The sequence below is a fragment of the Argiope bruennichi genome, chromosome 10 (genome assembly GCF_947563725.1).
Source record: "Argiope bruennichi chromosome 10, qqArgBrue1.1, whole genome shotgun sequence".
Taxonomy (NCBI): domain Eukaryota; kingdom Metazoa; phylum Arthropoda; class Arachnida; order Araneae; family Araneidae; genus Argiope; species Argiope bruennichi.
In genome coordinates this window covers 127,116,514-127,141,341 of record NC_079160.1, presented here as the reverse complement: position 1 = coordinate 127,141,341, position 24,828 = coordinate 127,116,514, and the positions used below count along the sequence as shown (strand labels likewise).

The window sequence follows — 24,828 nt, the reverse complement described above, 5'->3', positions numbered from 1 at the left end:
TGACAGAAATCTAGAAATTGGGTGCAAAGACCGTCTGCCACATTTCATCCTTCTAGCTCAAGGCATTGAATTATCTTCGTCACAGACAGACATTTTCTAAAAATGTGTTTTTCGAACTCATGGATGTATAAAGCGTGTATATTCGTCAAATCTAAAGCTCGAATGTTTGGAAGATCACAATAGTTTCTCTATGCTTCATATACGCGAAAGTAAAAACGAAACGACAAGAACGAAAGTCAAAAAGTAATAAAATCACAATAATACTACCTGTTGATAGTTATTGCTGTCATGGACATTAAAGACGCTGCAACATTTCCGTAAAAGAAAAATGGAAACAATTTGCACAATGTGTCTCCTAAAACCCAGTTATGATGGATATACCTGGAAGAATAGAAAACAAAATTTACATTTATATAGAACTTGATTCCTATCATATTTTTCCATCACTTATTAAAGTAGATAACACAAATCATTGATGCAACAAATATTACTACTATAAATATGAAGTCATTTGAACTAAAATCTTGATTTTAGAATAGATTATAATCAATTCTAATCATTCTATATGTTTCTCTCTGTAAGGAAACGAGCCTTAATAAAAACCAAAATGACTGAATTTTATGAATCGTGGGAAGGAAAATTTATAAAACTTTCACACGCACTTTGAAATGAGCTCAGGTTAGTCGCACTCACTTTAAGTGGAATCTTTAATCTGTTTTATCTATTGAACCTACACTACCTGAAAAAGTTTATTTAAATAATAGAATATCAGAATAACCTTCGACTTTCAGAAATATGAGTTATCATTATCAAGCAAAACAAATTTTTATTTAGTCCAATTTGTTCTTTTCAAACTTGTCACATTCAGTTTCAGACATTCGCCCATTCCATCAGTCTCTCAGACTTACGAATCAGAACTATCGTTCTGGTACCTACGGCACAATCATTCAAAGCATACATATGTGTTGAAATATCAAACAGAGGATCAGAGATGTTTCACAATCTTCAGTTTTTATTGAAAAGAACTGAAATTATCATCGTCAGATTTTTTTTTTTTTTTTTCATGAACAAAGAAAAATGAGCCAAAGAAGCCTTAATAATAAATCCGAATGATTCGAATCATCCAGCCATGCGGCCTGCATTCTGCGATGAAGAAAGATAATCTAGCATTAATATGACAGTAGGATTAATAAGAAGAGAAATCATTCGTATTGAGTTGTAATGTGAACGTCGATGGTGGCGCTGCATACTTCATTTTGCTGAGTTTTCATTGGTGGAGTAGGAATATTAATTCAAAAATTAGACTCGAACAGAGTTTATAAATGTAAGTGGGCACAATGCTGTGCTGTAGAAAACAACTGCTGGAGGTAAAAAAAAAGAAAAAAAAAAATGGTCCATACAAATAAAGTAGAATTTTCAAGCAGGGTGATGGAGGGCTCGTCAAACTAGATTGTTATTGCTTTGTGTCGGAAGCCTCAATTAGTTATCTTTTCATTAAATCTTCCGTTTTACCTCGCATGCGAAGTTCCAAAAACGAATATATGACAGCAGAAAGAAAAGGTTCATTCTCTTATTTGAAAAAAACACAGATATTTTGCACTCTATTACGATAGTTATAATTAATCTGGAGTAAAACGTATGCATTATAAGAAAAATCAGGCACTAAAAAATAAAAAAGGGTATCATTTGTCTCGAACTGAATGATCAGACTCGGAAAATGGAAAACAAATTTAAAAACCAGCTCACTTAGATGACTCTCTGATTTCATACCAACAGAGTTCAATAACTATAAATCCAAAGTAAATGCTTTGAACCTTTTTTTTTTTCAGTCTGAGAAAAAAGGGCTTTCCGAAATGAAAATGGGCACCATTTGTTTTCAAAAAGGAAAGATGGCAACACCCGCGCGTGATGTCAACGATTGACTCGGGTCCTCAGCACTCGGTTCCATTTATCACCCCATCCCCCGCCCCGATGGAGGAACAATCGCGTGGGAAAAAACGCCGCGCTCCGATGACTCCCTGAAAGGATTCTTTTTTTTCTCCAGTGTTTGAAGGAGAGAGGAAACAATGCAGATTTAGAATTGCATGCTTATATGGAAACGCGCGCGAAGAAGCACCTCACACGTACAGATTCGATGATCTTCCAGTGCTTTGAAGGTAAAATGGAGCGAGACCAAACGATGAATTCAGTGGGGAGAATGATTTATGTAAAGCGGAAATTAAGAGGCCGATGAAATGAAATTCGATTTTCATGCTGCATTTCGACTTGCACTTCCAATCATTTCGTCGTTAAGGTGGTATTATATTCACTACAGCACGGCAATTTTAAACATGCTGTCATAAATGCGATTTCTCGAAAAAAAAAATTTTGCAATGCTTGCAAACAAACTCGAAACGTGAAATCATCTCGCATTGGCACTTGACAGACCGATGCATCTGAACGGCGAGTGGATGCTAATAGTGACACGGGAATAAGCATTTATTATAGATATTCGCCCTCCTTCCCGTTCGACCCGATGATAACATCCTCTGGGGAAGGGAGAACCCGTTTTCTAATCGACATCTTTTCAATCCTCCTGTCCCCCAAAGGACATGTGCAAACAAATACGAATACGTGTGTATACTCTCATTTTTTTACATTCATAATTCGGATTCATAATTCATTATTTCATTCGGAAGTTACATGTATGCAAACGATGCAAACGTATAGGCGGTCCATTTACTTTTATCGGTGACTGATGCACTGCCGATTTGAAAGGAAGTATCCTAAGAAAGAAGAATTACTTTTCTTATTCATGGCCGCTTCTTTAAAATACCGATTGGTATATTCGGAAGTTTTATTTCATCCTACTACCTTGATGTATTCTCTTGCAAATAAACAAATTAAATAATGGCTTAGTTAAAGCGGAACTTGGAAGAATTGACACCTTACTATTACAGTGTCGTTGCATAATATTTCCAAAACGAAAGAAACGATCGTTTGAAATAGTTGTCATAAAATTCTAGGTCTTACTTTAATCGTTGCTAAAATGACTGGCAGTTCCATGAGTTCCGAGACCTTCAGTAGAAAATAGAAACGCTGCGGCTTTAATAAGCAGAGCTTCGTTTTTAAATAGGCTTTATATATTTAATTATTTTCTTTTTATTCATTACATTCCAACGTCAAGAAGGAATTAGGGAATACGATGACATTTTCTCAGAGATTCATCTAGTGAATTATAATTCTCTTACATTCTGACATAGAAAGACCCTTATACATATAATTAGGGCACTTTAAGAAGAAAAGGAACATCAAAGAGGACTTTGTTTTTCAAAGGATTTTTCAGCCTAACTGAGTATATACGACTCATGGATGAAAATTTGATTTATCAGTTTAAAAAAAAATGCCGTATTGAGGGGTGTGGTTTTTATTGAGGAAAGAAAATGTGAAACAAAACTCATTGCTTCAAAGAATTTGTTTAAAAAAATCAATAGTGACTGCTAGAAAAAAAGACAAAATACACTTAAAACCATAATAATAGACTAGGCAATATCTTACCACTGTTTGCACACAATAAAGATACCATATAAAAAAAGGAAGAAGGATACATTCTGTGCATACGCATTACGCTTTAGAATGTAAGAAAGCTACCTAACTTCAATAAAAATTAGCAGACACCGCTTCAGAAGTTAAAAGCTTGCCAGAATTAGTGATGTATGCTCATTCGTATGACAAGTATTATTTATTTGATGTATGCTTTTTACTGCACTAAATGGATTAGGAGGGAAAAGCAATGCTTCAAAAATTTCCTTTTTTTATTTTAATTTATATAACCTGCCTTTTACTCAGTTGCATACAAATGGTCCGTCCTTCAAAACACAAATTCAGGTCATTTCCTGAAACTCTCTCCTTCCCTCTGTCATTTCTATTTTCATTGCCTCTATAGTTTCAAATCTTAGTGTTTAGCAGCCCATGAAGAGTGAAAAGACTTCACATGAGAGGAAATGGAGAGAATAGATCTCCCAATCTACTACGGAGATCTTGTTCTAGGACTAAAATGCCTTGCACTGCGCTGAACTCTGACAATAGTTCGAGCATGCTCAACGACATGCAAAATTGAAACTTAAAGCAATGGCAGGGAAAGGGGCACGAGAGAGGCTCTAGCACCATTATTGGAATCTTGTGCCTGCATCCCTACAAAGGAGTGACAAAATTTCTCCTTACCTGGAGGCGGTGGGGGGCAGGTTGATGGTGCAGAAGAGCAGGTCGGCGGTGCACAGGCTGATGACGAAGGCGGTGGTCGCGTTGCGCAATTTCCGACACCTGCTCAGGGCCAGGATGGTGACGAGGTTGCCGAAGACACCAAAGATGATGAAGAAGATGCAGCACACTGTGGCGAAGAGGGTCGTCGCCCGGGGGTAGTTGGCAAGAGAGGACGACGAAGGGGTGGAGTTGCCGGATAACAGGACGCTGCCGAATTCGGCGGACTGGTTGGCTGTCAACAGATAGCGGACTTCGTCCATCTTCTACAACGAAAGGAGCAAATGTTAGGCTACTTCAAAAAGTTAACACGAAAAAGTAGCTTCGCACAGCAGGCATGCTACCGAAGACGAATTTATTGGTTTTTACTAAAAATAGTTGTCTGTTGGTAGATTTAATTTCGAGAATTAACTGTATTTGGCATTTAAGAATAAATATTCATGCCTTTTGAGGAAATAAGTATGGATTTCAATTAGAGATTAGAGAAAAAAACGTTTACACATTTTATGAATGGAAAGATCTATTTTTTACATTGAGTCCAGTTAAAAAAGAGAAAATTTGTTTGTAAATAAAGGGAGCAAAAAAAAAAAAAATGCATGCATTATTAATTATTTTTCTATTTCAATTATAACAAGGGGAGATGAATTAACGGAGTAGAATAAAGGCAGAAAAATATTCTCTCGTCAAATCTGAAATCTAGTTAAAAAATGTAATAAAGCATTTTGGTAATTATTTTTTGCAAAAATTAAATAGTATTTGAAAGATTAAAGTTATTCTTTTTCGCTCCTTTTTAGATACCTGCACGTGGTAAGTTGACTCCCAGCTATTCAATATGTTTGCAAAATCATAAGATTATGGAAATATAATCAGGAAATTCAAATTTAAATTTAGAAAGATTAGTTTAGTTTTGGCTAGTTTAGTTATATTAACGTCCCGTTGTAAAGCAACACTAGGTTATTATGGGACGGACTTCTTCATTTTGAACCGCGGTCAGATGAAGATTTAGAAAGATTAATAAGTATTTGTTAATTGAAAGGAGGCAAAATTAATTTTTCCTACACACTTACTAATAATAATGGTATTTTCAAAACATCAGCGAGTTTACTTTTCAAAAAGAAATTGAAAAATATTTTCAAAAAAAGAAAGAATTCAAAAAGAAAAAAATATTTTACACCCTTTGACCCTGATATAAGAATAGTTCGACATGATTTAGTTCTTTTCGTTCGGCTTTCCCTTTTAAAATTCTTTGTGTGCGTGAGCTCATTTATGAATACAAACAGAAGAAACACAATGCGGCGAAGGAGCAGAATTCTTGCCTTCTGCACGGAATCCTGAGAGGCGACAAAGAAAAAAATGTTTTTCAACAAAAAGAGAGCGTCGTAGAATTAAGAGAAAGCTTTTTTTAAATGACAGGATTCCTTTTGAAGAAAAACTAGTATAAAAGCGTCAGTTCTTTGTTTTGAGTCACGCACGTTCATGTCAGAGGCAATACCGCTACAAAAGGCCGTAGTGAAAAGAGCAACAAAGATTGCTGTTCTCGGCTAAAAAATCTTTCAAACCTTGCTAATCTTAATAATGCAACTCTAAGGAAAGCAACTATACAAAACATGAAGTTGAAGGCTTTCAGCGGCCTTTACTAATTCAGACAATTGGAAGAATTTGTTTTTTTTTACACTAAAATGTTTGTGACAGAGTAAATGTACTATTTTTTTATCTCGTCATCGTAAGAGTTTAATGAGAGTTCATTCACTTTTTGAGTTGATTATATAGCCTTCATGAAAAAAAAATTGCATGAATTTAAGTAATTAATAACTAGAAGAAAAAATTAAACTGCAGGCAGCTTTCCATCCTAACAGGAAACATATTGTTTGAAAACAATCTGCACTTAAAATATATATGTATTGTTTCTCATATCCATGCAGTCCTCACATCTCACTCTAAGTACATATAAAGAAAATATTCTAGTAATTATGAAAACATTCAGTTTTGTGGTTGAAGAGTTTCGATGTTTTCAAACATCTTTGCCACCTTACAATTCATTTTCGTTGTGTATCGTTTATGAACACACGCATGAGCAGAATAATTATATTCTCTATCATTAGTGTGAATGCATGTATTCAAAAATATAATTCACCAGATGTATGAAACTCGTTATGGGATCTTTATACTAAAATTCAAGGTAAAACTTTGAGCTAAATTCTCAAACTGAAAAAAGTACTTTTCCCATAAAATATGTCCTTTTTACACAGTATTGTAAATTACAAAAAAATTGCTCTATATTGTTCATTATCGGATTCTGAAACCCTCAGCGCTTTTACGCATGCGTCAGGAAGAATTCGTTTCGTCAAAAAAGGGACGAAAGGAAAAATGACAGGAGATGTTTACATTCAGAAATAAGCTGAACTCGAATGATTCGAAGAATCGGAAGGCATACCAACAATTTATCTTTCTGCGCACCGCCTCTCCGAAAAATGCCACTCGTGTCGATAAGCGCCATCTCGGGATTTTGAAAAGGAAGCAAGCATATGCATGCTGAAACTCAAATGATGGAAATTATAGCATGGATTTTTAAATATTGCATTTCTTTAAACGAGCGTTGCCCTGCGTTTCTTTATATGAACTAAGATATTGTAAACATTGATGTGTGAGAAAATGCAATGCCAATGTTAAAATAATGAGTTTGGAATGTGAATGACGAAAACAATTTGCACATTCCAAACCGAAAATGAACAATGAGAGGGCGAAAGCAGTGGTTACATTAACGCTTTATACGGATCGACAACAGACAGATAAGTTTCAATTCTAAGTGTATTATGCCAACAACTTGATAATATTGCATAGAATTGTTTAAAAGTTTTAGTTGAATGTAAACAGTTCGATGGCAATTCGTAGCAGGGATACGATTTCAGTTCCCATTCTTTTCATTCTTTTTCGTATGCTGTCATTTGACCCAGAATGGCGGCTGGATGGAATCTACGGAGTCAAAACCCGATTCTGTCAGAGATCCACTATGTACACTTGAATGGAATTGTTCTTCTGGCCGATTTAAACCAAACGCTAAATTCGTTTGGTTCAAATGTCCAAAACTTATTGCAAAGTAGAATTTAGAGAACGAAAAATCGGCTAAATTGAGATTATCTGGAAGGAGTTGCAGCTACTCATAAAATCATAGCTGCAAATCGTGACGAAAAATGTATCAGTGTGAATGAACTCGATGGATATTCATAACATTTTTGTAATATTTGATAGATTGGTAAAATATGAGAGAAATTAAGAAACTAATTTGACCTTCTCTCGACTTCCCTAAACACTGCTGATAAGCACAATTAATAATGTGGATGACAAGATTTCAAACAGGTACTGTAGAATAAGGAATAAAATGAGTTTTTCACCTTCTTCCTTCATCAGTTTCGCAGAGCTCTTACAATATTACAATTATCAAAATAATAAACTATCACGATGTCAAATTCGATAGAGGAGTACAAAGTTTGAATCGAGGGACGATATTTAGAATCGCGGAGACGATTGAGTTGGATGAAAGTAAAGAAACACGAAAATACTAATGAAGCATTTCTTTCCAATTAATATTTATAGGTTCCTTTTAATGATTATCCTTTCTCAATGTTTCTCTTTTCCTTTTAACCCAAATGATGACATTAAAAAATGATCCTTCAGCAAACGCATGGCACACTAGTTTTGAAATAAGTGTCATTTAGGCGGGTCTCCGTGTTTTAAGCGAGCTTAAGCATTCGTAACGAGCTTAAAAGCCGCACCTAAGAGCGACTCAAAAGTTGTCCATCCGAAGAATTGTTAAATGCGTTTTGAAGATCTTCAAAAGGTTCCTTGCGAGATTAAACAATGTGACGGACGAAGATGAGCAACAGATCCTTCAGCCGTCGCCAGCAGTTACTCATTCTGAGTTCTTGAGAAGTCTCAAAAGAATAGAAGGAGTGTGGGGAGAGGGGAGAATTCAATAAACCACGGTTGAGGAAATTAAGACACCACTGAAGCCAGAAAAAACTACATCAAAAGATAGCCGCTCACTTTTTTTCAATGCTTCCCATTTAAAATACCGCCTTTAAGATGGTTTTCTTCTGGTTAAGATTTTCGCCAAATGTGAGTCATGAATGCAAACATTAAAGAAACAACTGCGAATTTTCTTTCTCTTAATTCATTATCGTTGCGTTTGTGTGCGGATGATACGAAAAGACATTCAGTGACCCATCAAGATGTTAATTACAGTTCGTAATGCACAGATGAGTGTTATTACACCTATCGAATTACGGTGAAATCTGACGGTTAATGCGACCGCATTTGGCCCAGTCGCTTGCGATGCACTTTGTTGCGTGACCGGAAAGGTGATACATTTTTTATCTATCTCCAGAATTCAAACTCTCGCTCTAATTCATCTGAAATCAAAAAGTAATATTGGTGCGAAACTTCGGAGAATATTTAGCAGGTAGTGCCCGTTTAGATTGTCGAGAGACAATTTCTCCGATAGCTCAGCTTTTTCTAAGGAAGCTGTGATGAGAAATCGGGCAAAAATGACGTCATTCAGGACTAGTTAATAGAAATGCTCGTACAGAGGATTTCTCACTACAGAAAATCATAAATGTTTATCAACCAATTCATAACGTTACATTTCAATAATTAATTATTAAACATTTCAATTATCTGCTTAAAAATATTCGGTGAAAAAAATGAGCTAAGCTTATCAAAAATATCTTTTTGTAAAAAATATATATATATATATACCTTTTCACAAGGCAAGAAATTTTTTATGCCATTTTCCATTTCATTTCAAATATCTTTTTCATTTTTGCGCCTTTTTCAGTAAGAGGAAATGCAATAATGCCAGCTGGGATGAAGATGTAAAAAAAAACCAAATCTTGAAACTTAATCATCAATTTTCTCTTTCTTTAAACTAGATCCATTTCTTTATTCTCAATATTCTCGTTTTTTTTTTAAGGTTAAATGATTTTGATTTTTTTACTATCGATCTATCCAAGATTTTATGCTCAAAGTACTTTTTCCTCTCGTTTAATTTAATTTGTCAACCATTGTATAATTGTAAAAGTTAGTTAGTAAAATGGAAGAAGGAAAGCTAAGTAATTTCTTTACACTTGAAGACGGCATATTTAAAGCTTTATGCTCATAACGAGTTTCACTCCACTCGTACTCACAGAGCTTGCTATACGTCCAAAGCGGTCATCAGAAGATTTTTAACTTTCGTATTTCTATAAATATCCAGAATCCCTCCCACGCAAAACAAATGCTTTGAATGAATCAAAACCCGGATCCGGCGATTCGTGCCACCCACATTGGGTGTTCGACGGCTGTCCAACCCGATGAAATATATTTAATATTCATGCATCACTCGCACGTGAAAAGCAACTCCTGGGTCATCCGTTTCGATTAACCCAGAGGTCAGACTGTTCTCGCTCATTAGCATCGCACGCTGATTTTGTGCTCAAGTTGCCTTTTCTTCAAGCTAACGAGCCCCAAGGGGGGGGGGGAAGCGACGCTGATTAATGAATAGGTCTGGTGAACCTTTCAGCTGGGAAAGGAACTCTCGTTTAGTGCATATGTAACAAAGGTAGTAGTAGCTCACCATCTTTCAACCAGATGCACGGACAGATTGCAAAGGAAGACGATTCAGCGGGGATTTACTCTTGCACGACACGAATGAATTTCTGCTTTTCATCGGATGCGCCGAGAGTTACTTAATTTTTGAAAGGAAGGTTTACCTGCTAGTGGCTGCAATACGAAAATCTTAATATTTCCTTGTAAATAAATATTTGAAACAATGTTTGAAGTTTTATCAGCTGAAAATGTCTTCCAGTTATCTGCATATGATATTCGATGAAACAAAAATAAGTCTTTAATTGTTGCTAAATTAAAGTATTGGGTGCTCATAATTAAAATGACCCTAATTCCGACCCCTTTAAAATACGTTCTGTTTATTAGATTTTGTTGGAGATTGGTATATACGTTATATGGACCATGCGAAAAAGACTTCTAAAATAAAAAATAATAAATACTTTAAATTTTGAGTGCCAGAGGGAATTGTAATTCAAATAGAAGGACAAGTTTAGTTTAGTTTTGTAAACTTCCTGTTTAAAGCAATACTAGGGCTATTTTGGGACGGATATCGTAATTTTGAACCACGGTCAGATTACGAGGACGACACTTGAGCTGGTACCCCCCTCTCCACACCAATGGGAGGACGTTTGGTGATGACGGATTTAAAGTGCAACAGACCCCCTTACACGACAGTTCTTCGGTGAAGCGGGTCACGAACCTAAAACCCTCTGGTTCCGAAGTCGAGATTTTATAACCAGACCACCGCTGCCTCAAAATAGAAGGACAAAAAAAAATCTGTCAGAATCATTAAAATTTATTCAATTATGGTTGTACTCAGCTTGTGTTTCATTGTCAACAATTACGTGTTGAAAGCGCATTATAGTATTTTCAATGGTAGCGTGAAGAAACTCTCGAGGGATTTCAGCAACAGGGCATGCAATACTGGCGTTCAACTCAAGTAAAGTCCTAATTTCTTCTCCATAAATGCGGTCTTTTAGTAATCCCCACAACAAGAAATCACAGGGATTTAAGTCTGGTGAAAGAGGAAACCAGGCATTCGGAAAAGCTTTGGATATTTCACGATTTCCACCAAAGTAAGCACGAAGCAGCTTTTTGACAGGGCGTTCAATGTGGAGAGTTCCTCCACCTTACATAAAGACAGTAGTCTGCAAGCACTGCTATTCCTGCAAAGCAGGAATGGCTTGCTATAGAAGGAGTTCACTGTACCATGCACTTGTGACATGTTTAGGACCTTGAGGAGTGAGAGTTTAAAAAAACGCTTATCCAAGGATAAAATCAGTAGTAAATAAACCTCATGAAGTCAATAATCAGTTGTTGGTGCAGGTCTTTAGGAGGTGAAGCAACGCATATGCGATAATTTTCATTATTCGCAGCTCCAATTAAAGAAAAGTACGCCTCATCTGACTATCTGAGACCTAGTCTACATCCGTTCTCATTAAAATCGACAAAAAAAAATTCATAGCGTGTTTAGTGGTAGCATTTGCACCACATGGATCTTATATGAATACCATTTCCAAATGGGTCGCTGTATTTTTCGTATTGTTGACCACGGATTCACCCACTAACGTGACATCGATCGAGCTGAAAAATAGCTAATTGAGTGGTTTAACGGAGAATCCGCCTTGTGTAGCAAGGCTATCTCCATAGTACTGTTAAGCTAAGATACTTGACGTCGTAGCTGCCCTGGTCTGAAGAATAGCTGAAACTGGAGGCTCTTTTAATCATAGCAGTGTGACTTCGACAGTTTCATTCGCAATCGGTTTCCGCCCTCTTCGTGGCAGCACACTCAAGCCTCCAGCCCCTTCAAATTTCACAGTTATCATCGTCAGACCATTCTTCGACCCCTCTTCGGGCCCTTTTCACAATCACTTTAAACGACGACATTCACGCAGTACAGCTATGCTATTTCTGCTGTTTTGGTAACCCAATTTTACAAGTAAAGTTCGATCTTTCTTCTGTAAGGTCATGTTTAACAATGACGAAGGCACGCAGAAGGATTTCCGGACTCCGACTGCAAGTCTCTATAGATTTCATTAACTTGTAAAAGGAAATTTATAAAAATTTCCTCTTATTGTCAAAATTTGAACTATTTTTTTTATTGCTGAAATCTTTTGCCCAAATTCCATATAAAGTGTATACTAAGTTCAATCAAAATCCGATAGATGGAACGTGTTTTAGAGGGGTCTGAATGGGGACATTTTAATTATAATCACCCTATATCTAATTAAATGATATAAATCCATTTCACTTTAATGTCTATTAGTTTAAGAAATTTCACAAGTTGAAAAAGAAACTTTTTATATAGAAATAAAATAAAGACGTAACAGCTGTCTCAAAAATTATCTACGAATTTTATCTAAATGCTATAAAATAAGTCATTACTGCAAGATATTTAAAATGCCTTTTTTTAAAGCGCACTTTTCAGGAGAGCACGGAATCTTTGCCCCGATACATTAACAGCGTAGAAATGGCGCACTACTTTTCCCCCTCCACCCCAACATATAAAATGTGGAATATTAATAGTTAAAAAAGCAGAAAATCTGCAAAGAAAGATGAAGGAGAAAACGAGTAAAAATTTCACTATGTATAATAGCCCTGTGTTCGAATGATGAGCCGATATATGCCTGTATATAATATTTCAGGCATATATCGGTTTCAAATGGTTGGCAAAATTTTGTATAAAATTCCCTAGTATCCAAAGTTTCTTAATATCTCCACTTGTAAATAGTAAATGAAACTTTTTGGAGCAGAGTGTTTAGCTAAATTTTTTTCCGAAAATCCAAATGTATGCTGAAACTTGTAGAGTTATTTCTTAATATATTTTTATATCATTTATATATATAAAAAAAATAACCTCAAAAATTGAGACCAGTAGATTTGGTCCAGTTATGAAAATGTTTCAACTTTACAATAATTCGAAACGTGGACAGTGAATTTTTCACCTCTAAAGATTAGTTCAACACATGTTGAGATTGCTTAGTAATAATTAATATGTATGCAAAAAATTTTCAATGAAATTATTGAGTCCAAAATGGAATTATTTTTTTCAATAATGAACATGTGAACATGAACATTTTTTGAACATGTCTTAAGACATCCTACTCCCACACTGAAATCCTATTTCATTAAAAGGCTTTACAGAAATCACGCGTACAGCTTTGAAATCACCGACCTGAGAAGGAAAAGGAAAGTGTGTGTGTGTGAAGGGGAGGCAAATCATTCTCATCCAAATCGCAGAGTTTCTGGAACGGTTCACATTCAGCCAAAGCGGTGATGCGGTCTCGTGACCCTGACATCAGATCCGTCTTGAACAGGCGGATTACAACTGACCTTTTCAGTCGTTATTTGTCATACACTTTTCGCCTTAGTAATGAAAGCACCGCCGATAAATGCCCTGGATTAGTTCTTTGTGTCATACTAAAGATGCGATGCCATCACTCACTAAGTGCAGCAAGCATTGAATTCTCGGATTCCGAGGTTCTAGCTTTACAGAGATTTTAATCGCAACTAAGATGTGTATCTAAATTACAAAAAGTTTTGAAATGGTATTGGGCATATCTTTCCATTTGAAAAAAAAGTTATTAAAGATTTTAAAAATCAAAGATATTTCCTCTTTTAATTCAATCAAGTTTTTAAAAAATATTTAAAACATCCAGTGTCTACGTTTTTACGCAATATATTGAGATACGAAGAAGTTTCCCAAGAAGTGACACGAAATACAAGAAAATCGATAGTCTTCGGTGTGATTCTAACTCATTTAGGTCCTTATCTGAAATAACGCCATTTAATCATTAAAATATTTTTTCAGTAATATATTTGCTTTGCCGATAGATTAGGTTCGTGTTCTTTTCATTTTCTCATCGGCATGTTTCGATCAGCTAAGATGTTATTTATCGTCAATATGCAAATGCCATGCGTCATTTTAATACTGGAATCAATGGCACAGTTTTATATGAGAAATAGTAGAAAGATTACACTACAGCAAGCCAAAGTGCAGTTGGATGAAGAGTTTTTCGGCCAAATAACACATCATATTGCGTCATCCCATCAGGGAAAATGAATGCATACAGTCAGTAGAACAAGTTAAAGGCTACTAAAAGAAGGCGGTTTAAATATTTAGCAAAGAGACGTGTTGAAGGAAACATGATTTTCAATAGTGTGCGTAACAAATTTGATATAAATTATACGGAGCCAAAATTCCTAGCAAGCGGTCTGTCCAAATAGTTTTTCAGAAACAGAAGATAGAAAAATAAATCTGATTGGTACATTAATGTCTCATCATAATAAACAACTTTTGCATTAAAGTTTTTCAATGGCCAAAGCTGATTAGAACTTACGGACTAAAAAATAATTTTTAGTCCTTGCCTTTTATGAAATCTATTTAAGTGAAAAAACGAAATGCCAACCACCACTTATCGTGAAGCCTACTTAATGAGGAAAAGTTGAAATTCGGCAGGTATTTGTTCCTTGAGTTATCATTAAAAATGATTTTTCGAAATTTTAATGAACTAAAATTATTTGGAATTTAAATGGTTTTCAGCATTCACTTCCGAGCACATTATTGTATTGAAAAAAAAAATTTTGTACACCCATTAATTTTATTTTCAAGCAAAAATTCGTTTAGTTTTAATCTTTTCAAAAACAATTTGCAACAAAACTATTATTAAAATAAAATTCAATCTAAATTTGTTTCGCTATATTATTTATCTGCATGTTTTTCCCTCTATTAAAATAATAATAAAAATATTGTTTTTATAAATATTTTCTAGCTAAATATATTTTTAAATCATTATTAAGAATGAATCGATGCAATCACCTTCAACACGGACGAAAATGTTGCGAATGAAGCGATAAGACAAAGCCGTTCCCTAAAATCAAACCCTGAATTTGTAGTTTTTATCTTCGAAGTCATTTACACGAATTTTTAATTTTAGAAATAGGAAACGAGATTAAATGGGCAACCGTTTATTTTTGGCATTAAACTGGCAACGGGACGATAAGATTTTCTTTGTGGTGCTCCATTTCAAGGTTCTGGATTCCAAACGGAGCAAGTTTTTGGTGCTTGTCTATGTCCAAACATTTTTGTTCTTTGCTGTAATGCAATTCAAATGGAAACAACCTCCGTCTTCTAACTAGCTGAGAACAATTTTAAAATTTACTCTCGTTTGTATAGCAGCAATTACGTGAAGCGCGCGCACACACACAATATCGTCGCATATAAATGGTTGTTTTTTTCATCACACATGCTGGAATTTGCAGACAACACGCCAGTTTATAAATATTATAGTCAATAATGATGAATCAAATTTACACTTTGTCTAGGCATCGGACACGTTTTTAACACTTTTAAAAACGATTGGAGATTTCTAATAGTTCCAATGACCAATAAACAAATCGTTGCATGAGTCAAGGCTTGCTGTTCCGTCTGCCATTTGTTTCATCAGCATCCTTAACAAGAAAAGTTATGATGGTTGTAACCAATCTTCGCAGCTCGTTGGAGAAAAGTATCTATTTCAAAATATGAGTAGATGGCCTCCTCAATGAAGTGCACTTCTTTATCGTTAACAGAGTTTCCTCTCATTCGAAAGTCTTTAACCCAAATCAGTCATTTTTGCAAGGAAAATAATCCCTTTTTTCCGGCCCTCTCTTTTGGCTCACGTGCACTGCCTTCCGAGAACCAAGACAGGGAGTCCCGTGCGACCCGATATATAATTTCATAGAGCTGATATATAATTTCAACTCTATGCATGCGACAGCTCGATGATATCCAACACCGTGAGTCTGGTCACAATGGTTCGATCTACCGTTAGGAGGGAAAGGTTTATCTGCTGGTGGGAAAGTGAGACAATACTTTTCTGGTTTACTAAAATGTTTTCAGAGCAGTTTTTCTTTTCGTCGTATCTGTATCGCGCCGACTTAAGAAAAAGTGTGCAATGACCTCAGAGAGGTCGCTTGGCCAGTTAAAAGCATTAAGTTTTATTTTCATAGTAGCTATTGCAAGGATGGATAGTTGGTTGTCGATTCTTCATAGTATGTGACATAATGAAAAGACAAGCTGCTGCTAAATCTACAACATACGAGTTGGAGTAAGTAATACTGTAACGAGGCATACGTAAGAAAGGTAGAAATACAGCCTTATAAATATGAGATCGTAATTTATATTATATTGTGTGTGTGTGTCGTCGGAAATAATTCAAGGTCAACAGAGAAATTTAGCAACCACTGGCTTAGAGAGATTAGATGGAACCTCACTGTAACTACTCTTCCACCTTTTCCATTATTCGTTGTCTTAAACTCAACAATAGTTTGGCCTCGCATTTCTGCCACAAAGAGCATTTGCACCTCCCTTCGGCAACTCACCTTTATTGCACTGCCAGCAGGACTCATGGAAATTAATGACACCAAATAAAACATGGATTTAACAAATGATGGATATGAGATTCAATCACAGCCCCCTATTCCTCGAATAAGCTTCGAAGATTTTACAAAAAAAAGAAATAGGCATCAATTTGAAACGATGAAAAAGAATGCAAATGATGTACTTTGAAGTTTTATAAAGGTTTAATACCTTGTATTATATATATTTTGACTAATAAATATTGAAAAGTATTTTCAAACTATGATTTTTTTTAAAAAAGATTTGCATGAAAATAAAATTGAGTTTTTACATTAAAATTCTTTTCGAAATGTTCTGCATTTCTAAGACAGAGCTATTCTAGTTTATTAAATTTTTGCTTATTTACTACTACTTTTTTTTTTAATATTTTGCTTAGTTCAGAAAAATTTTGCTTCATTTTCAGATTGCAACTTTATAGTGCAAGAATAATTTTCAGCATTTTTACGAATTCATAGAAAAATACTTCAAACTGTAAATGTACATCACTCAAAGTCACTCTGCCTAGCAGTAGTATTTAAACCAGAAGACTGCATTATCTTTATAAGGACAGCTACTTTCCCACCTTGGTTATCGATACATCTATCTTTCAGTTTCTTAGTTACAATCTTCAAAATCTCTATCCCACGCTTTCAACGTCAACTGCAAGACTTAAGAAAAGTCTATAAATCTGACTGATAGGAAAGCCTTTTAACATTTTTTGCCTTAGATTATTAAAAAAAACAAAAAAACATTTATATTGCTAGAACTTCCATGAAAAATAAAAATATTCTTTCACCTACATTGTACAAACCACGCTTTTATTTCACTACACAAAATTACGATTGTTACGCAAAAATTACGATTTTGTACCTTTTGCTGTGGGAGGCATAAATGTGAATATCTGCACCTATTAATCAAGTATTCTAGGAACTCCGAATGGAGTCAAATGAAATTACTTTCCCAAAACATGTGATGCTTATTTAAGAAAACAGAGGAAAAAAATAGCTAACTGGTTAAGTAGATTGCATATTTATACAATGTAATGCATCGTTATGTAAATCTTGGCTTCTCCATTTAAAAGCTGTTTATACCAAGCTCTCCCACTTGTTTTCACTTCATGCTTCTCCGTCATTCTAACCCACGCATTTACCAAGTATGGAATGTTTAAATTCATAATCGAGTTATTTATCCCTCCGATCAGATTGTTCACAAGCTAATCTCTCGCTTCTCTGAAAGCAAATATCTCCTCACTTCCGGGCTCGGGTAATTCTAAACCTCTCAGTGAAGATCCCCGAGATTGTCGCCTCTCCGTGATCGGCAGATTTACTGACGGATCCATTTCGGGGTCGAAGATTACCCAAACTCGGCCAGATAATCACCGCACTCACAAAATGATTCCTCACTCTTCGATCGAAGGGAAATTCCTCTCGGGCGCCATAAAATCCCAACTACAAGAGAACAAGTCTGCCACCGCGATAGAAAATCGTGACCTCAGTTAATATCGTCAAAAAAAAAAAAATAATAATAATCCCGTGACCTGGTTATGAACTGTGAATGGCAGGAGCTCGAACATCAGGCTGTGCGGTGGGCCCTAATGGGGCCTTAGTGAAATTAGACGGCGAAATGGGCTACCGATTTTTTCCCCCTTCCCTTCGGTGCTGGGAATTGTGGAACTCGTTATCGGTGACTGTGCATTAAAGTCAATAGCGGTAGCATGTAAATCTCGAGTGAAGTTAAATTAAAAGGCATACGATAATACTCGTCGGCTTTCTTTTTACTTCATACGCTTCCTGGTACAGAGAAAGAATATATTTAGACAATCTGAGTTTTAGATGTATATTTGAATTTGGAGACTTGAGGGCTTCTCCAACATGAGCTACTGCGATATTTTAATCTGGACTGTAAAAGAGATAAGGGACACAATTCGAGTCTGAAGAGCAAGAGAATCGCGTTCAACCCATTGACAGCAATTATTATTAAACTATAGAAATGAACATAAAATTAGCATGGAAAACTAATTAAGGCTAAAAATAATTAATAAACTAAAACTAATTGGCCAATTTCCATGAAAACTGATTATTGAGTTCATTTATAAATATTTTTCTTTAAAAAAAATGTTTTTTTTTTAATTTCAATAAAATTATTTTACTAAATAAATATCAGAATATACAAAACTGAAAAAAGAAGAAAGCTTATATCTAAATGCTGAAAAGCATTATTGCTGCTTGAAAATTTTATATTAGGTAATGTTATGAATGACTATTTTATCTTATGTAATATTTGATTATAAATGACTTTGCATTACAAAAATGTTTTAAAACTATTTGGTTCCTAAATGTATCCAAAGGAAACTGAGGTTGTCAATATTGCTGTTGCAGAAAGCCAGATAGGGTCACGGTGCACTGAATTCACTTTTCAAATATTTACATACTAAGTACAATCCTTCGACGTCGGACTACCTAAACATAAGGCCTATAATACTCCACAAAATCTGGGGGGGGAGGGGAACTTTATAAATTTATGCATAAGCAACCGTTCGATTTACTGCAGAGCTATTCAAAAAGTTCAGTTTAGAGACAATTATGGAAAATAATGTAATGATTTTTATTTCACTGTAATATTCCCAATGTTGAGAGATATAGATGTTTGATGGAATTTATATCGTAAGATTGTGGAATGGATTTTATTATTCTTTAATCTCTCATTTTTATTTTTTAATTTTGTTGCCTTTTACGATGGAATCAATATGAAAGGAGAAGAGAAGCAGGTTTTCGTGTGACACACTTTTACGATTTAGACGGACGGACGTACATTTCAGAAAATATTTCGATCTTCTTCGGATTGGAACGAACGGTAAATATTTGGATTCAGTAGAATGGATTATCAAGAAAAAAATGTCTTAGTTACTCTTTTAATTCTTACTACTTATTAAAAGAAACGTGCAAAAATTGCTTTCTGAAAAATGAATTTCAAAACACGAGCACTAATTTGTCCAAACCCTCCATTCGCTATTTTTCAATGTCTCTAGGGCTCAGCTCAACATCCTGTCTGTCAGAAAAGTCTATCCTCGATTCACCAGATTCACTCACCTCAGTATCTTTTACGGCTTCAATATAAAGATAGTCAGAATTCTACATAAATAATACACAATAAGTTTCTACAGTGAAATGACAGCGAATTAATTCGTACTGAAGTCGCACAATTTGCAAAAGACGATTTTATTCTAAAAAAAAAAAAAAAAAAAAAGAAAAAAAAAAAAAAAGCACTAAAATTCAATTACTTTTTAAAAAATTCGTTGCCACTTGTGGCAGTATTATTCAACCTCATCGTTAGAATATTTTCGCATTTCAAATGAAATACTAAGCAAATGCATTAATAGACTCTGAAAGATCTTCAGCCATGTTGCTTGGAGAGACATCTCAGATTAAGAATTCCACCAGAATCTCCCAGGTTACTATCCTTCCACGTCCAATTCAAGGAAAAGGCATCGCGCCATTTTGGGCTACCATTGAAATGTTGCCTCGTGTAATTCGAAAATTTTCCATCAATTTAGAGAAAATGCGTAGATTAACTGTTGCAAATCTGAGTTAATGAAATGTTTTTCTGAAAGTGCCGCTTTGTATTCATCGCCAGTTTGTATTTTTTTTTTTTTTTTTTTTTTTTTTTTGGTATTTTTGAAAGTTCTAACAAACAATTGTCTTTTTTAAAAAAATGCAGAGATTGTGGATAGGACCTATATTCTAATTAGCTTAGTTTCATTTAACTTATAAAGTCAACTACATGTTTTGAGCATCTTCTAAAAATTGCATCGACACTATTTAAGGAGGAGTGCTTCAATTTATAAAAGAAAAAAAAAAGAAATTCTTATAAAGTTAAGCTATTTTATCCAGGTAAATTTAAATCTAATTATGATGAAGAGGCACAAAGTTTTAGAAGACCAAACGGAGCTCCGCATCTTTTACTTCGAACCTGTTGTTAACTAATGTCTATTCCGTTGCCCATTGCCAAGAGAGAAAAATCATACTGTTATTATCAAATAGTTGAATGTAAATGCGGCCTTTCAGTTTCACCGCAGTTTTTCGTTTCTTAGGCAAACGCAACTTAAAACGAATTAAGAAACCGTCCGCGTCAAAACGCAGACAGGACACTCACCTCGGATAAAGCGGCACGGATAACGCAGTTTGCATGAGAAAGAGCAGCACGTAAGAAGGACGGCTCGAGAATGAACAAAGCTTTTTTTACAGCCGGAAATCTAATAAATTCCTCGTTTTAAAGCAACCGTTCCCGGTATTCTGTTTTACTTACAGCACATGGTCGTGGTTGCTGCTGCAAAAAAGTAGTATGTATTAATTCGTGAAGGGCAATTCTGTAAGAGTTCTTTCTTTCAACGTCTTTGAAAGGACAGTTAAAGAGTTTCAGATGCAGGCTGATTACAGGAATTAAAATATCTCGTTCATTAACTTCTTTCCGTTGTATTTGAGAATGAATAGAAAGAAATTTTCATCGTATCAAAATATTTCGATCTGTTGGATTTCGGAGCAGACAGTGAACTATCTTGCAAAAGTCTCTTCAGTCGAAGTTCTCACAAATAAAGCAATGCTTCATTTTTGTAATTCAGTATTATATTTCTTTAGTTAGTTGCGGCTACTTTTGAAGCAACCATGATGTAGCTTCGATTCTCTTTTGAAACGTTTTCAACGAAATCAATAAATTAAAATGACCTCATTCGGAATTTCAAATCATTCTGCTATCGTCGTGTTATTCCTGACCAATGTACTAAGGAGGTACAACTCAGCGAAGCTAAACACTCGAAATCGGGAGCTTCCCTACCTAACCTTCAAATAATGATTATTTAAAATTCCAGCTTGCCTTCCATTAAGAAATTTCTTAGTCATTACCAAGCCGCTTTGGATTCATATTGAGGTCTTTCGTAAGAAAGAAGATAAAAAGTTTTAATTGAACTTAAATTAATAGGTCTGTTTAATATACCTTAATAATAAGCCCAGTTTAAAGCAAATAGAAAATTATCGCCATCTTGATAAGAAAGCTTTATCAAGACGAAGCTTTTATTTTCGTTTTTGAAAATTTACTCTTAGCTAATTTGCTTATAAGTGTTTTTATTTTAAAGTAAAAAGACTAATTCTCTAACATCTAATTGCATCCTTAGCTTTTAAATAATAAAAAGAAGAAAAAAAAAGCACAAGGAAAAAAATAGAACTTCATTGAAAGATTTTGAAGTACAAAGAAAAACAATTTTTTTTTTTTTTTGAAGTTCATCATAAATTTAATGATAGAGACACAGAGATAGCAAATGCATAAAGAGGCAATTATTTTTCAGAAAGAAACAAGGCGTATATTTTTATTAGTAATTGGCTTCGAGAATCATGGAATTCCACTAACGATACATTTCAAAATATAAAGATAATTTGTAGTATGAAAAATTTTAATCATTTTGTTAGTTATAAATAGTAATTAATGCATTTAGTTTATCGATTTCAACCTAAAGATATGTATGCACCACCCCCCCCACCCAAAAAAAAAAAACAGCATCACACAGGAATGATCCTTTTCGTGCTATTCCTGTGTAAGTGGTAACGACTTTTGTACTTTAATCCATTCATTACTATTATTCATTCATGACAGAATTAGTTTTATATTATGTATGCATAAAAAGTTGTGTAACAGTATAATTGCATTCAAATTATTTTCGTTTTAAAAATATTTGATTTTTTATTATTTGATCGAGTAAGTAACAAATCGTTACTATAATCTCTAAATTACATATCTCTGTACAGTATTTCATTCTAATATAAAATACCATACCAAAAATATAATGCTTAAATGGGATCATTCTGTTCCAAATCAATTAACGAATTTGTTCGCTTGTTGTTAGGAAAGGAAGCAAGGAATACGCACTTTTTTTCTAGACACAACTTTCTGATACGATATATTATATCATATAACATTATATTTCATATTATATATAGAGAGGCAATGAAACTAAACTGTTAGGCGTACCAATGACACTTTTTGGCAACACGATGCTCAAAAAAATAATCAAAGTTTTATAATCATCACATGTTTCTGCGCAAGTTGCGATCGTGTGCAGATCTTCAAACAAAGGAGAGTCGTCTTTGCTAATTTCTGAGCAACATTTATTGCATGTGAGCTCAGCTCAGGCCGGAGACGTGAGAAGCCCGAAATACTTCACTTTCGAGAGGTTCCGTTGAAAAATGAACCTCGGAATGTAATAAGTAGTGTATGGATCCAATTATTTCAGTTGCAAAATATCAATCGATTCCAAATTGGCGATTACAAACTTAATGGCACTTTCAAACTCATTATACTGAAATCATTCAGTAAATGCATTTTTAAAATACAATAAAGTCAAAGTTTTAGGAATCCATACGGATTATTTAAACATTAAATAACATATTTTATCACTAAATTAGGATGGATTATATCAAGTTATTAAAAACAATCATAGTAAATAATTACGATTACGTTAAAGTAGTTAAAATGAATTAATATCAAGTAGCTTCCTGCAGACGTTTAGCAACAAAGCAGCATTAAAAGATTCTGCTTTGCAAAAAACAATGAATCTGTTACTTCATTACATATGAAGATGGAAAAGAACATAGAATATTAACTTTTAGTGTTATTAGTATAATAGTTTTTTTTTTTTTTTTCATTTTATGTTTGAAAAAAAATGGATAATTGATAACTGCAATAGACCTACACTTAATTAAATTTTGATGTCATATTAAGATTTCAGAAATTCAAAAATAATAAGAAAATTAAATTTCATTAAAATACATAACGTCATGTTATTCGTGTAATCAGTTCACAGTTGTATATTATATGTTCAAATCTTACATGAACTTAAATTTATATTCCTTCTGGTTGACCTTAAAGGTAGGGGGCAAGTTGTGACAACGATTCTCTAAATACAGACTTAACGACTTTTTTTTTTTTAATTTGAAGATACATTCCTTTAAGTTTTTTTTTTCTTGATAATGCAAGATAGATAATTTAGGCAAAATTTTATTCTGCTCTAGATTGCCTTTTTCATGTAATTTCTAGTGAAGCAGTTAGAAAAGATATATTAAGCGAAACTATAAAACATCATTTACTATATGCATGAATGAATGCATTTCTGATGAAAAATATCAAGAAATTAAGCAGGTCCAATACTTATACTGATTAATCATTTCACCAGAACTATAAATAAACAGTAGCATTTGAACCGAACACAGCAACCGGAAACTTAATTTACATTTCACACACTTTAATTCCCAGAATAGAACGGAAAGTTTTTGCGCATTGTCAGTGAGAAATCGAAAGTCAACAAAATGCAAATCAGCTGTCACGAATGAGCGCGATCACGTACAGAAAGGACGAATGTTGCTCCGGCGGCATTTGCCTTCCAAGTGCCCAGCACCCGTGAGTGCCTGCAACAATCTTGGCAGTGCAGGCACGTTCCGAAGACAGCCGGAACAAATCCCAACTTGTTAAACATGATACGTTCTCATAAAATAGTCTCCGTAGTACTGGGTAGGCTCGCCGTCGTACGTAATGCGGAAGTGTTGTGCACTTTGTATATTTTTAACGTTTATTGGTTTTTCGACCTTACACAAGAGTAACAGAGCTTATGGTTGCTTTGAGTCATTGGGTGCAATGTGAAAATATAGCTACACAATCAATTTTCTTTAATACACAAAGTCGCATCGTAGCATCCTATGAACCAGTCAAGTGCGTTCGACGTGCGTACACGTGATCCAAATCTTCGTTTTGGAGCGATCAAAGCGTATCTAATAAAAATGAAATATTCGCTTTATTGTGATTTCTTGCAAAATTTATTATGCAACCCTTTGTATTGCGTTCAATGTATATGTGCGTCATTGCTTGATTTTAAAAAGGCGGACTGGAAGGACTTTAAAAAATACATTCCGCTGTTAACTGTTACTGAGGGCAGGGTTCATTGAATTTATGCCTTTGGATCATGACTTCCAGGTCAAAATTTCTGCATTTTTTTCTATTCGAGAATCAACGGAGGAATAAGTCTGTACCAGTCTTTTGTCGTATAAACCGCAGAAATCCTATTTCTACACGTATATTTGGATAGAGTAGCATAGGGAGAAAATGAGAGTGAAGATGTCGATGCCCAGACATTTGTCTCGAGGAGATGAAAAAAAAAAAAAAAAAAAAATGCAAAAATGCAAAAAAAAAAAAAAAAAAAAAAAAAAGGTGCTGTCCCATTCTAATTCATTTCATTGTTCTTTCGAAACAGTGGAACGATTTTAAGAGATTAAAAGGAATTTGCTAACCTCGGTGAGCTGCCAAACAGTAAAATCTTATCGCTGTTCTTAAATATGACAAAGAATTCCACAGAAAGGAAGCCTTTGTTAAGGAGTCCGATGTGCGGAACGAATCTCAAACGATGCCAACAAATATTGAAGAACTTGGTTCTCTGTAAGTGAAGGACTGCTTTAAGAAGATTTCAATGAACTTTTAAAGGTCCATTTTACAGCGACTTTAAATGAATCAATAAGGATGCTTATATTTTGCGGAAGAAGTAGCATAGCAACAGAAGAGACATTATCAATTCG

The 24,828-nt window shown here is 34.5% G+C and overlaps 1 protein-coding gene across 4 annotated transcripts in view; it reads right to left on the bottom strand.

The window, feature by feature from the left end:
* LOC129988127 (protein trapped in endoderm-1-like) overlaps positions 1-24,828 on the bottom strand; it is a 94,641-nt gene that overhangs the window by 25,630 nt on the left and 44,183 nt on the right. For all 4 annotated transcript variants that reach the window (XR_008785627.1, XR_008785628.1, XM_056096269.1 and 1 more), the window contains 2 exons: positions 4,204-4,505; positions 268-381 (listed from right to left, as the gene is read on the bottom strand). Coding sequence is in view for 2 of the 4 variants with exons in the window: in XM_056096269.1 (XP_055952244.1) it covers positions 268-381; positions 4,204-4,502 (413 nt within the window). In the remaining 2 variants the exon portion in view is untranslated. The remainder of the gene's footprint in view (positions 1-267; positions 382-4,203; positions 4,506-24,828) is intronic.